Below are 15,613 nucleotides of genomic sequence, written 5' to 3'. Positions count from 1 at the left end.
TGCTGCCTTCTGGATCTCAATACCTGCCTCTCTTACAGTCACACCCTTCTGTTCCTGATCACAGACCAAATCTGAAGTAACTAGCCTAGGCTGTGACTGCCTGCTGGAACAAAGTGTCCAAGTAACTTTGCCACTCCTCCTGACAGATTGCAGAGTCCAAAGTTTGGACTCCAGCTCATTAATTTCAAGCCAAACTTCCTGGAGCTGCAGCACTTACTGCAGATGTGGTTGCTGTGGAGCAAAGAGGGGCTCACAATGTGCTACAGCTGCAACACATCATCTGCCCTGCTAATTTTTTTGTGTTTTATTCACTATCTAGTTTTCAAGTTTTGAAATATTAGTCAATGGTTAGCCGTAGTTGTGTTGTGGAGTTTAACTAGTTACAATATAATATTTATATTTCCTTAATATCAGATTAAAACAGCTCCAGTTTAGAAAGAGAGAAAAAATTCACTAGTCGTCTCTAGTTTCTTTCTCATCTCTTTATTCCTTGACGTCGAATTTGGATGGTTGCTATTCAGTCAATCATACCTTGTCTGAGACATTTTTTGTTTCTTTACTATAACATTCCCTTTGGCTATTTAACCTCTCTGATCTCACAACCTAACAATGCATGGCCTACAGGGTGGTCCTCACCTATTGGGTATACCCATTTTTCTCCACCCTTTGTCATATTTCAAAGCTTCCATCCCACAATTATGCTGTGATCCTTTACAGCTCCCACCTTTTGATTTTAATTATCTCATTACCATTCACTCATCCCTTCCATTGCATGATCCACTTTGTCACTTTGATCCACTTATACTCCACCATGTCACAGGCCTCGCCTTTTATTCTTTCCTTTGCGCCCCTTTCCATCTTTCATATTTACTTAAAAGCTGTTAAACCCTCTGGCTAAACTTCCTCCATTTCTGACGAAAAGTCCAACATACCAACTTTGTTTTTCTCTCCATATTTTGATTTGAGTTTTCTAAAATTTATAGTATGTAGTTTTAGTCATGAATGTATTAAACATAGTCCCCTTGCAATCTAACCTCCACACATGAAGGTAACTTCATCTGGGGACAAAAGAATAACCAATGTGGTTGATTGTAACAACTATTTGCAGAAGCTGACAAGTGGGTTAAATGACCCTCCTGTCCCTCCAGGAAATAGCACCTCAATATAAGTAACCTTCTGTATCCATGCACTGACCATTCTATTACGGTCAGTGAAATAGGGAGGGCATTGCTTTTAAAACATATTGATTACTAGAAAATGCACAAGATCAGCTGAAGTTTATGGTCAGACAGTGCTGCAATGCTCTGCAAATTCATCAGCAATGTTTAACCAGAAGTAATCACTACAGGACAGTCCGTCAGATTAATACTTGCACATCATACAGCACCAAGCTAGTGTCCAAAATGTCTGTAATAGAATGCACATACCAAATGCATCAACATTATTATTCTTCACTAGAAAATATATCTGCACTTTGCAATGCTATCCATAAAAATTTTAAACGTTTTAAAAAAAATACTTAGGCCACATTTTCCTAAGCTACATTCCCCTTGTGGGTCTGTATGATTCATAGTGCTCCTGATTTTTGTAACAGTGAGTTATAGTGGCTGACTTCCTGGTCTCCCTTTCCATGGAGTGAGGCTTGAGGATGGAAATCCAGCCTCAGCAGATTCACTCTTTCACATTCTGGCTGGGAACAAAATGATGTTCTGTAACTCCGAGTTTGTGTGCACTTCACAATGCTAAACACTCACTTGGGATTCCTCAGCATCCTCCTCTGGAGTCACTGCCAGGGCATGTTTTGGTGGTATTTTTATTTCATACGTCATAATGCTCCATCTGTGCAAAAACAAAAGCAGTTTTTATTTAATAACCATCTGCCGACCAATATAACAGAACAGGCACAATAATATACAAACCATCAGCTGGTCGAACATTCAGTTCTGCAATCTTTACTTGCCAAGGAACAGTATAAACAAATTACATTTTGACTTAAGCAGCTTCAAATATTGTACAACATATATTAACCATTACTAAGCAAGAATATGTTTGTAGCAGTCATCTTCCATGCCATTTCTCCCACTGAGTTTGACAATTGGCAGGTCTATGGAGTGCTATGCCATATAGAAATACTTAGAATTTACAATAAGGAAACATGCCACATTCATTACATGCCCATCCTTTCCCCATTATCCCTTCATCCACCTATCCAATCCCATCTTGAATTTTGAGATAATGTGCTTCGCAACTCTACGTGAGAAGATATTTCTCTAGTCTCTGTTGTAAATCTTACTCTTCTCTCTATGATTCCTGATGCTCGATTCTTAGCTACTTCAAACTGTCCGCTGCAGTTTACTCTGCCCCATCTTTCGTTAACACTTTTAGGACATTGCCATCATTTAAATTGTCCTAACAAGAACCTCTCAATTCTTTATTCTGCATTCCTGTTTCCTCATACCAAGTAGCTTCCCAATGAATCTGCACTGTAACCTCTCTACAGCCTCAATATTTTTCGTATAATGTGGTACCCAACACAGCAGACAGAATTCCTATTAAGGCTATAGAGATTCAGTATTACTTATTGACTTTCATATTTTGTACTTAGCGATTAATTTTTGCTATTGAGGGTATCCAGCAAAGGTTCACCAAACTGATTCCCAGACTGATACATGAAGAGACACTGGATTGACTGGGCTTGTACTCATTGGAATTTAAAGGAATGAGAGGGGATCTCACTGAAATATATAAAATCCTGATGGGACTGGACAGGCTAGATGCGGGAAGAATGTTCCCGATGTTGGAGAAGTTCAGAATTGGGGATCACAGTCTAAGAATAAGGGGTAAGCCATTCAGGACTGAGATAAGGAAGAACTTCTTCACTCAGAGTTGTGAACCTATGGAATTCTCTACCATAGAGAGCTGTTGAGGCTAGTTTGTTATATGTTCAAGAGGGAGATGGGCATGCCCCTTTTGGCTAAAGGGATCAAGGGATATGGGGAGAAAGCAGGAATGGGACACTCAAAGTGCATGATCAGCCATGATCATACTGAATGATGGTGCAGGCTCAAAGGGCCGAATGATCCACTCCTGCACCTATTTTCTATGTTTCTAAATCTACAACTCGATTTGATGCCCCCATGCACAGAAACTGCTGCCTAATCAGGCCCTTGCCTTATAGGAAATAAAGACCAGCTGATTTTAATAAACACAGCCTGAGGTCACTCACAGTTCAACTGCCATCTGTTGCAGGAACCTTGAAGATTGAAAGATGGTTTATATTTTTAAAAACGTGTCAAAACACAATATCACTTTGTTGTTGTGACACTAAAGTGCACCAGACATCAAGTGAAATGCAAAACTTTGATACAGTCCTGATCTTCTGGCCAGCATTGGAAACTCTATTTCAAACTCTGATCAGATAAAGACACCGCTTGGATGAATGTGTAGGTGTGTAAGGGGGTAGGGTGGGTGAGGTAAATGGCAAAAAGATGTAAGAGAAGGGGTCAGGATGGCAGTTGAGTCAGGTGTGAGATGGGGGGAAGTTAGGGATTAAGTCGTGTGGTGTGGTCTAGTCAGGTCAGATGAGGGGGGCGGGGTCGATGACTTGAGGAATTGGGAAATCAGGTGATTGGGCAGGTTGGGTCAGAAAAAAGGTCAGGGTGGAGGGGTAGTGTGGTCAGGGAGAGGGGATTCAATTCTGTAGTTACCCCTGGAATTAAGTTTATTTATTAGTGTTGCAAGTAGGCTTACTTGACTAGAAAAGAATAATTCTGTCCAACAGTTCCTGGGTAACTATTCAGGCAAATTGGAACTGTCTGAACTCTTACACTCAAATGGAGAGTTGGAGACTTATTCAGAGGGTCACAGTAGGCAGGGAATTGCCCACTGGAAGTTCAAACTTCCTGGGCAATTCCTACAGAGTCAGTGTGTTGGGATCTCTGAGGAATCCCATAGCACAGCTTCTGGGGTAAGTCATGTCTCTTACGATCTAGAAACCAGAGGATCTGGACCAGTATATCTAGGTTTATATCTTTTACATACTCCCATGACTAGAGATATTCCAATTCTATCATGACTGTGGAATTATTGAAGAATTAAAAATAGATATGCATTTAAAAAGCACCTTTCACAACTTCAGTACATTCCAACAAGCTTTATTTCCACAGAAGTATTCTGGAAGTGAGGTAATGTAGAAACATGGCAAGCAATTTGCTCACAGCAAGCTCCCACAAATAGCAACAAGAACATTTGTTTCAGCGATTTTGGCTGAGGGATAGATACTTGCCAGAACATCCTTGCTTGACAAATATTCCAAGTCCATGTTCCCAAACATTGCCATTTTGTACCTTTTGATTTTCTGATCAGATACTTGCAAGGAGCACAGCGTACATGTGAAAACCGACACTATGCTTCTGGGTGATGTTGCCAAGGACAGCATGCAGATGAGAAATAGGAGGGGGGCCATGGATAGATCCTTGGGGACTCCAAAGATAATGGTGTGAGAATGGGAAAATAAGCCATTGCAGATGATTGCCTGGTTACAATTTGACAGAACCTGGTGACAGCAGTCCCACCCAGCTGGACAACAGTGGACAGGTGCAAGAAAAGGATTGTGTGGTCAACTGTGTGAAAGGCTAGACAGCTCAAGAAAGCCTGTACCTTTGATACAGTCACATAGGAAGTCAAATGTGAGTTTGATAAAAGCCATAACTTCAGGAGTAATTTCTTCACCTTAAGTGTGGTAGGAATATAAAACTCACTACCACATGGAGTGGTTGAGGACTATAGAACAGATGGATGTTAGGGGAGAAAGCAATAGAAGGTTATGCTGAGAGGTTTTGATGATGTTTAATGTAAAGAGGTTCATCTGGAGCATAAACAACTGGCAAAGGATCTAAAATCTGCTGTAAGTTCTATGTATTTCAGTGTAAGCTGCCTTCCCGTTAAAGCCAGTTTAGATGGAATCCATCTCTTATATTAACCAAGTTTACCCCAAGATATTGGGCAGAATTCTCCCAAAGAAATTCTAACCATTGAATTCGCAGGAAAACTGGAGTAATTCACACTTTTTTTTCAGTGGGAGTTCACACTAGAATCTCCCACACTCTGTGCAGTGCAGAGGCCACCAGAGTGAATATCATTAGATTTCAGGTGGCAAGGTGTATTCCCACCTTGGAGAAACCAGAAGTCTCTGTCAGAGACCACGAACCGTCAGCCTCCCATTTGTGACCAGCACAATCGCTGGCAAGCCTAGGAACCCCCCGCAGTGAGCAAACTCAACACACAGAGTGACCCAAGCCTGGAATCAAATCTGGGTCCCTGGCACTGTGAGGCAGCAGTGCTAACCATTATGCCACCGTGCTGCCTACCATATTTAACCTGACATAATCTTATACACCTCTTTCAAATCTCCTTTCTTTCCAGGAGAATAATCCCAGCTTCTCCAGCCTAAATTTGCAACTGAAATCCCTCATCCCTGGAACCATTCTGGTAAATTTACTTCTCCCTCATCCTTCCTGAAGTAGGATGACCACCGTTGTTGGTACAAAAGATTGACAACACAATAGATTTTGTAATTAAATGATCTGAACTGAAAAAGCAACCCTTGTGCACTTATTGTTAAAATAAACCTCCTGCTGTGCACCACTGCGAGCTGCTGTCACTTTCAGATAGCAAAAGAGAACACCACAACATTTGAATTGAGCTGATTTATTGTCACATGTATTGGTATACAGTGAAAAGAATTATTTCTTGCGCTTACAGATAAAGCATACCGTTCATAGAAAAGGAAAGGAGAGAGTGCAGAATGTAGTGTTACAGTCATAGCTAGGGTATAGAGAAAAATCAACTTAATGTAAAGTAGGTCCATTCAAAAGTCTGATGGCAGCAGGGAAGAAGCTGTTCTTGAGTCAGTTGGCACGTGGCCTCAGAATTTGTGTCTTTTTCCTGAAGGAAGAAGGTGGAAGAGAGAATGTCCAGGGTGCACGGGGTCCTTAATTATGCTGGCTGATTTATTAAGGCAGCGGGAAGTGTAGACAGAGTCAATGGATGGGATGCTGATTTGTGTGATGGATTAGGCGACATTCATGACCTTTTGTAGATTCTTGCGGTCTTGGGCAGAGCAAGCCATGCCAAGCTGCAATACAATCAGAAAAAATGGTTTCTATGGTGCACCTGTAAAAGTTGGTGAGAGTCGTAGCTGACATGCCAAATTTCCTTAGTCTTCTGAGAAAATAAAGGCGTTGGTGGGCTTTTTTAACAATAGTGTTGGCATGGGGGAGACCAGGACAAGTTGTTGGTGAGCTGAGCACCTAAAAACTTGAAGAACTCAGCCCTTTCTACTTCATCCCATTGATGTAGACAGAGGTATGTTCTCCTTTACGCTTCCTGAAGTTGATGACAATCTCCTTTGTTTTAATGACATTGAGGGAGAGATTATTGTCGCTGCATCAGTTCACCAAATTCTCTCTCTTATTCTTGTACTCTGTCTCGTCATTGTTCGAGATCTGTCCCACTATGGTGGTGTTGTCAGCCAACTTGAAAATCAAATTGGAGGGTATTTGGCCACACAATTATGGGTGTGTAAGGAGTATATTAGGGGGCTGAGAACACAACCTTGTGGGGCACCGGTGTTGAAGATGGCCGTGGAGGAGGTATTGTTGCCTATTTTACTCATTGTGGTCTGTGTGTTAGGAACTTCAGAATCCAGTCACAGACAGAAGAGTTGAGACCCAGGCTGCAGATTTGGAGATGAGTTTCATAGGAATAGTGGTGTTGAAGGCTGAGCTGTAGTCAATAAATAGGAGTCTGACATGATGTCTTTGTTATCTAGGTGTTCCAGGGTTGAGTGCAAGGCCAGGGAGATGGTGTCTGCTGTGAATCTGTTGTAGCAGTAGGCAAACTGTAATGAATGTAGGTAGTCCGGGAGGCTGGAATTGATTCATGCCATGACGAGCCTTTCAAAGCACTTTGAAATGATGGATGTCAGAGCCACCAAATGATAGTCATTGTGGCACGTTGCTTGGTTTTTCTTAGGTACCGGAATAATGGTCTTCTTTTTAAAGCAGATAGGGACCTCAGTTTGTTGTAAAGTGAGGTTGAAGATGTCTGCGAATATCCACGCCAGGCTGATCCGCGCAGGATCTGAGAGCTCATCCGGGTACCCCATCTGGGCCAGTTGCTTTCTGTGGGTTGACCCTTGAGAAAGATGCTCTGACATCTGCAGTGGTGACCCTAGATACAGGTTCGTCCAGGGTTTCCAGGGTGGAGGGCATGCTCTCACTGACCTCTTGCTCAAAATGGACAAATTGAGCTCATCAAGGAGTGGTGTGTTGGAGCCAGCCATTTTACATGCCTTCATCTTATAGCCTGGTATGTCTTGCAGACCTTGCCATAGTTAGTGGGGGTCTGTGTGGCTAGCCTGGGACTCTAGCTTTGTCTGGTACTGTCTTTTGGCATCTTTGATGGATCTCCTTAGATCATATCTGATCTTCTTGTATAGGTCTGACTTGAACACGTCAGACCTGGACTTCAGCAAGAAGTGGGTATCCCTGTTCATCCATGGTTTCCATTGGGGAACATGCGGATTTGCTTCTGTCGGTTCCCCCTAACATGTGCGGACGGTTGTTGAAGATGAACAAAGAACAAAAACAGCCCGGGAAACAGGCCCTTCAGCCCAACGAGCCCGCGCCGCCATTTTAACATTACCAGTCCCTCCCTCCACCCATGACCCTTATCTATTGTTTTATGGCAATCTACATTGAGGGAAACTAATTTAGGGACAATTTATTACTTCCAATCAGCCGAATAGCACACCTTTGGGATGTGGGAGGAAACCGGAGCACCCGGAGAAAACCCACACAAACACAGGGAGAATGCGCAAACTCCCACAGACACTGGCCCAAATCCATGTGTCTGCACAGCAAACAGTGATAGTCACTGAGCTGTCGTGTTGCCCAGCATCTGGTCCAGTTTAAGAGCACACTAACGACATGAAGCACTAGGCCACTCTTGAACATTCAAGAGCAGCCCAAGCACAACCCATCGCGTGTATGCCCCTTGTTGGACAAGGCGGACCGACTTAAAACCTGTGAATTAAAAGAGAAAAAACATTATTATCATACCACATCCTTTTACATTACCAGGGACGTCCCAATGCTAATGAACCTTATTTAAAACAATCTCCTATATCCTCCCATGTCCAACCCACTCATGTGCCTGACAAAGTTACTCTTAAACAACTCCAGCGTGCCTGCCTTCACCACCTTACTTGGCAGAGCATTCCATACCCCCACTACCCTCTGTGTGAAAACCCTGCCTCTAATGTCTGTGTTATACCTCTCCCCCCTCACCCTCGTACTGTGTGTCTCTAACATAGGAAATAGCTTACCTCAGTTTACTCTATATATACCCTTCATAATCTTATATACCTCTATTAGATCCCCCCTCAGTCGCCGTCTTTCAAGGGGAAACAGCCCCAATTTGCTCAATCTTTCCTCATAACCCAGCCCTTCCATACCAGGCAACATCCTGGTAAACCTCCTCTGCACTCTCTCCAGAGTCTCCATGTCCTTCCGGTAGTAAAAAGTGAGCCATAAAATCTCAATACTTGCCTTCTCTCAATGCCATTGGTACCAATGTGTCCATAACTTCTATCTCATTTCCACCCTTCTGCTGAATGTTTTGCATATTTTCTGTTTTGTGTTTGACACTTAGAGTGGGAATACACTATGCAGGATTCATGGTGATGTTTTTAGAAATGTCTGTCTGTTCTTCCTAACTATGGATTCTCCTATCATTTCTTCTTGTTGCTGTTCTCTCCTGTGCTATCTCTTGCCGATTAGCACCAGGAAATGCACTCCTTCAAGGTGTCATCCTTCTCAGCAGTCTCCAGTTTTAAAGTGCTTCACACACTGAAAACTCCGATGTTTCCTGCCTCTTACTACTTCTGCAAAAGAAAGTGGGAAGATTTCCCCTTGGCACTCAGAGAAGCCAAAAACCCAGTCTTTATAAACATGTTTACAATTTCACTGCATCTCATGTGAACCAAAACTATCTGGCTTTTCCTTAAATTAAATGAGGCTAGATAGAGGTTCATTGCACACATGTATATCAGTGTGCGGCTTTTCGTGTGATACTCAAAACATCAACCTCACTCCACAGACGCTGTCAGACATGCCGGAGTATTTCTAGTGTTGTTTCAGTATATCAGCATCATTCAACCAAGTGACTGTGTCCATCATTACAATGAATCGATTTACATCAGTACAGTGGCATCTTGCCTTTGTCATGAATTTTCTTCTGAAAACTGGGTAAATTGATTCAGAATAACACTTTGTACAAAATAGCTGCTGGGAATCAACTCTACAGAGATGCTCATCAGCGCCAGACATCAAACAGAGCTCTCAGCAATTCAAACTTTCATGTTAAAATGAGTTTGCAAACTTGCCATTATTAATTTATCAAAAGTTATAGATTTTAATTAGATATGAGGCAATACATTTTTCTGAGAAGTAACAGAATTGCATCATGGGAAATGCAGGTTTAAAACACTCATCTTTCCAATTTCAATTTATTTTAACTTATTTCAAATTTGCAAAATGACTACCATATTTTAGTCTGGTGTCTGTAAATTTAAATAACCAATAGGAGAGACAGTGGTATAATGGTAATACCACGAGATGAGTAATCAAATTGCCCAAGCTATTCCTCTGTGGGGCATGGATTCAAATCCCACCATGGCAGCTGGTGGAATTTAAGTTCATAGAAGCATAGAACCCTTACAGCGCAGTAGGAGCCATTCGGCTCATCGAGTCTGCACTGATTCTCCTGACAAAGCATTTTACCCAGCTCCCCCCCCACCCATTTACCTCATTAACCCCCCTAACCTACACAAGTTGGGGCAATTTAGCATGGCCAATTCATCTAACCTGCACATCTTGACACTGTGGGAGGAAACTGGAACACCCGGAGAAAACTCAAACAGATATGCGGAAAATGTGCAAACTCCACACAGACAGTCACCCAAGACTGGAATTGAACCGAGGTCCTTGGTGCTGTGAGACAGCAGTGCTAACCACTGTTCAAATTCAAATAATTAAGAAATCAGGAATATAAAGTTAGCCTCAGTAATGGTGACCATGTACTGCTGATAGTCATTAAACCCATCTGGTTCACTAATGTCCTTTAGGGAAGGAAATCTGCCATCTGTAACTGATCTGGCCTGTATGTGACTCCAGACCCACAGCAATGTGGTTGACACTAACCGCCCTGTAAAACAGTCTCGCAAGCCACTCAGTTTAAGAACCTCTCTGGCTATAAGAACATAAGAACATAAGAAATAGGAGCAGGAGTAGGCCATCTAGCCCTTCGAGCCTGCCCCGCCATTCAATAAGATCATGGCTGATCTGTCGTGGCTCAGTTCCACTTTCCCGCCCTCTCCCCATAACCCTTAATCCCCTCTCTTATCAAAAACCCATCAACCCGCGTCTTAAAAATATTTAGCGAGGCAGCCTCCACCACTTCAACGGGCAGAGAATTCCAGAGATTCACCACCCTTTGAGTGAAGAAGTTCCTCCTCAACTCCGAGGGCATTGTATAAAAAACCCCTAGCTTCTGTCGCGACGCTATGGACTTCTTACAGAAACACAGCACTCATGGAGAGTTGAACCAAGAACACTCCTTGTCACAATGGATCTCTTGGCACTCTACACCAGCATCCCCCACAACAATGGCATTGCTGCAACTGCCTCAGTACCCAACACTGACAACTGCCAATCTCCAGATGCAATTCTGCAACTCATCCACGTCATCCTGGATGACAATGTCTGCACCTTCAGCAACCAGTTCTTCACCCAGACACGTGGAACAAACATGGGGACCAAATTCACACCTCAATATGCCAACATCTTCGTGCACAGGTTCGAATAAGACTTCTTCACCTTACAGAACCTTGAACCGATGCAAAACACTAGATATGTTGATGACATTTTCTTCCTTTGGACTCAAGGCGAACCACTGAAACAACATGATGGCATGATGACATCAATATGTTCCATCCCATCAGACTCACCTCAGACTACTCTCTGGAATCGGTTACATTCTTGGACACATGCATCTCCAAGGACAGTCACCTCAGCCCTTCACTGTACCGCAAGCCCGTGGATAACCTCACGATGCTCCACTTCTCCAGCTTTCACTCTAAACACATTACGTAGGGAATGGCTTCTTTATACACAGGATCTGCTCATAGGAGAATCGCAACAGATTCCTACAGATGCTGAAAGACAGCTTGCAAGATGTTGGCACTCAACCCATCGATTGACAGTTCTCTCACGCCACGGTGAAAAACTGCACGGACCTCCTCAAAGACAAACAATGGACATGGCATCCTTCGTCGTTCAGTACTTCCCCAGAGCAAAGAAGCTATGACATCTTCTCTAGAGGCTTCAACATGTCACCACTGAAGACGAACATCTCACCAAGACCATCCACGCACCCTCACTACTTGCTTTCAAACAACTGTGCAACCCCAAACAGACCATTGTACGCAACAAACTACCCAGCCTCAGGAGAATAGTGACCACGATACCACACAACCCTGCCACAACAACCTCTTCAAGACATGCCATCATCTCACATGAGAACACCATCTACCAGGTCCACGGTACATACTTTTGCGACTTGGCCAACATTGTCTACCTGATACGCTACAGGAAAGGATGTCCCGAGGCATGGTACATTGGGGAGACCACGCAGACACGACAATGGATGAATGGACACCGCTCCACAATCACCAGGCAGGAGTGTTCCCTTCCTGTTGGGGAACACTTCAGCAGTCAAGGCATTCAGCCTCTGATTTTCCGATAAGTACTCTCCTTTACAACACATGACAACACAGAATCGCTGAGCAGAAACTGATAGCCAAGTTCCAAATACATGAGGGTGGCCTCAACCGGGATCTTGGGTTCATGTCACACTATCTGTAACATCCACGTCTTGCCTGGGCTTGCAAAATCTCACTAACTGTCCTGGCTAGAGACAATTCACAACTTTTACCTGTGCTTAACCCTCTCTCCACTCACATTGTCTGCACCTGTAAGGACTTGATTGCTTGTTAAGACTCACATTCCACCCATTATCTTGTAATTGAGTTTATGTCTATATATGCCCTGTTTGTGAAACAAATCTTGTACTCACCTGATGAAGGGTCAGCGCTCCAAAAGCTCGTGCCACCAAATAAACCTGTTAGACTTTAACCTGGTGTTGTAAGACTACTTACAGTTTAAGAGTAGTTAGGGATGAGCAATAAACATGCATGGAAAAGTTGACCCTAAGATGTTGAGCCTAAAAAACTGAACTTTTGATGCACAATGTGTGAAAATAAACTCCAAGTTTCCAGTGTTAAACTACATTGTGATTATTTATTACATAATGGCAATTACTATGGTTCATTAATTTAAATGTACAAATAAGGAACCTTTAGATTTTCCCTCTGCCAAATAGCAAGACCAATGCAGACCACATGATCTACCAAGGTGCCTTCACGAAAGAATAACATGTATGTAACTCAATTTAAACAGAAAGTTACAACATTTACTGAGAAGTTCAAGAGTTTAGTGTCTCCCAAAAATAAATAGACTGGGACTTGGCACAAGATCATTTCTAAAATGTGGAATATCCAACACAGTATCCAACAATACCAAAGATGATTATTTGTGCAAGAATGATGATGAAGATACCTACCAAAGAATAATGAAGATGAGGAAGATCCAGATGATGATATTATACAACCAGGCTATCGGGATGAATTGTTTGATAGTCAAAGTCATTTCAAGAATTTCAATGTGAAATGTTGTAGTTAATTCATTATAGTCTATAGGTTTAATGTATTGGATGAAATATACATTGTTTTTAATGTCAAAAATAAATATTTCTGAAAAGAGAGACATGTTTCTGAAGCTTTTCACTTTAGGATCATCAGGACAAGCTCAAAAACTAAATAGGGGAGAGGGGATTCACATGGGAGAAGATCTAGAAAATTAAAGGAAAAGTACAAGGCAATAATGCAGGTAATAATGATCAAATTAGGATGAATTTTCCTCCTGTTCCTGCCAGAGGAATCTTCTGGTCCCACTTATGGCGACGGGTTCCTCAGCAGCAGGGGTGCAAACAACAAGAACCCTGTTGATAGCGATGGGACCTACCACTGGCCAATGGTGACCACGTCTGCCACTGCTAAACACACCAGCTTGACTATTCCAAAACAGTAACAGCAGGTTAATAATAGCTCTTTCACTTCCCATTCCCTGCTCATTTGTTGCTAGAGTGCTTGAGAGGAACATAGAATCTATTTAGCTCAGCAGACCTATTTCACCACTAGATAATTTATTATGAATTGATAACCCTTCACCACTAATTCTCAAACCAGAGGAAATTTCTTCACTCAATGGCTAATGAACTTGTGGAAATCTCTATCACAGAAGACTGTGAAGGCTAAGTCACTGAATATATTCAATAAAAAGATAGTTTTTTAGATTTTAATGGCATCAACGGGTATAGGGAGCAAGCAGGAATATGGCAGATCGAGGATCAGCCATATTGAATGATAGAACAGGCTCAAATAGCCTATTCCTGCTTCTAGTTTCTATATTTATCCACCTTCATCCCATAATACTGCACAAAACTCCATCAGTACCAGTTCTGAAATTTGCAAACATTTCTCAGTCTCAACAATTCTATGGAGAGAGGGTTTAAGATTTCCACTCCCCTTTGAGTGGCAAAGTGCTTCCTGACATCATCGCCAAGCTGAAAGCATGCAGGCAAAGCGGTGGAGGTTTTAAATGTAGCAATACATTTGACAGTTTGAATGGGGAACAGACAATTTCCTCCGGTTTGAGAATTAGTAGTGAAGGGTTATCAATTCGTAATAGATTATCTAGTCATGATTTCATTGCTGGAAATGGGACCTTATTGTGTGGAAATTTGTTGCAGCATTTCCTGGACAGCACAACATTAACACATACTTTAGAAGTACTTCGCTGATTGTAAAGTGCTTTGAGACATCTCAAGGTTATGAAACTATCCAGATGGAAGTCTTTTTTTGCCTTTCTAATGGATTGCTAGAAATAACAAAAAGAGCTTGATAGATCTGACTTGAAGCCACATATTACAAAGATTGCACCTGACAAGTTTGAACTGTCATCTTAAATAAATCAATAAAAGACCCACTTCCTACTTGTGAACTCCGTCATTTGTGCTCAGTTCCTCAGATGCACTCTTGCCAGAAAATACAGAGCACTCAGTTGTCAAGTTTATCCTATTTTCATCTGATTATTTGGCAACCTCAGCATTATGTGCTCACTGTAAAAATCAGCACCTCTCATTGCACTCAAGTCTTCTTCAATGTCCTACTCAAAAGTATATATTTAACTTGTGACACAAACTCTGGTTCTGAGGAGTTCATTATGTTTGATTCTGTAATTATCACTCTACGCAGAAAAATGCTGAACTCGAACATGAAGTGCACCCAAAACACAGATAATAAAGATGAGGCAGTTATTATAGACTGAGAGGTTCAAACACAATCATAAACAACAGGCTCAAAGGCCAAGATTAACTTGAAGATAGTTCCATTTAAAAATACCAAGTTTCAATTTACCCTCTGGATTTGGTGAGCAATAGATACTGCATTTATAAACACATGCATCTCTAAATCTTGCCATTTAGCAGCATCGCAATCAAATACTGCCATCTGCTCATTAGATACCACCCCTACATACCCTGATAGATTCCCACCACTAATCTCTTTTCAGATCCTGAGCACCACATCTTGCACTGAGATCCTAGCACCACACCCTTTCTTGCTTTGTTCTTGAGGTCCTTATCACCAATCACACCTGAACTTACCTGTCCAACATTTTGGTACTGGCCCGTTCCAATTTTTCCAGAATCTGCGGAAGTTGCGTATCATCATCACATGAGCCACCCCAGCCGAGGACGCGTGCCAGGTCATTTCCTGTTCCCAGTGGCAGGACTCCAAGCTGGCACTGTAAAGTAGCATGATCTGGACATTAGCAGCTATGACAACTAATTCCCTGAACAACTGCATACATTTTCTTTTAAAAAATCTCTTTTCAATTTGCTCTTCTTTTGCAGACAAAACCTTGGTTATATATTTTCTTCTCTATCTTTCTTGGATTGTCCCATGCATATCGTATCTAGCCAAGAAAACGTCCTCTCAAGCACTCACCAACGTTACTCTGAAAATGATTGCTAAACTGCAACGCTTGCAGCAGTGTGCAAAAAGTACAGCAAGATGAAATGCTGGATTTTAAAAGACCAACAATGAGGAAGAATTCAATTGCTTTCAAATAGATTAACTGGAGTACTAGCATTATGAAAAATAATGGACATTAAGGAATTATGGCTGAGGCTGCAATCAAAATTAATTTATTCAAGTCATTTAACAGGTCTAAAGAGGTTAAGATTATTAAGTAGGGACATAAAGATGGATGTTAGGAAGAGGCAGTAGAAGGAATTCAATAAATAGGAGGATTAGGTCACATATAAAGTCAAGCCTTTGAAATCAAAAACAAAGCCAAGTAAAACATTG

General features: G+C 42.0%; 1 protein-coding gene across 4 annotated transcripts in view; it reads right to left on the bottom strand.

The window, feature by feature from the left end:
• The window catches only part of dgkh (diacylglycerol kinase, eta), a 522,666-nt gene that overhangs the window by 108,828 nt on the left and 398,225 nt on the right, over positions 1-15,613 (bottom strand). For all 4 annotated transcript variants that reach the window (XM_080204138.1, XM_080204137.1, XM_080204139.1 and 1 more), the window contains 2 exons: positions 14,908-15,047; positions 1,755-1,839 (listed from right to left, as the gene is read on the bottom strand). In XM_080204138.1, the coding sequence (XP_080060264.1) occupies positions 1,755-1,839; positions 14,908-15,047 (225 nt within the window). The remainder of the gene's footprint in view (positions 1-1,754; positions 1,840-14,907; positions 15,048-15,613) is intronic.

Source organism: Carcharhinus amblyrhynchos, chromosome 15 (assembly GCF_965287045.1).
Source record: "Carcharhinus amblyrhynchos chromosome 15, sCarAmb.v2.hapA, whole genome shotgun sequence".
Lineage (NCBI taxonomy): Eukaryota > Metazoa > Chordata > Chondrichthyes > Carcharhiniformes > Carcharhinidae > Carcharhinus > Carcharhinus amblyrhynchos.
The sequence above is the reverse complement of the archived record's forward strand: the minus strand, read 5'-3'. Positions and strand labels throughout refer to the sequence as shown.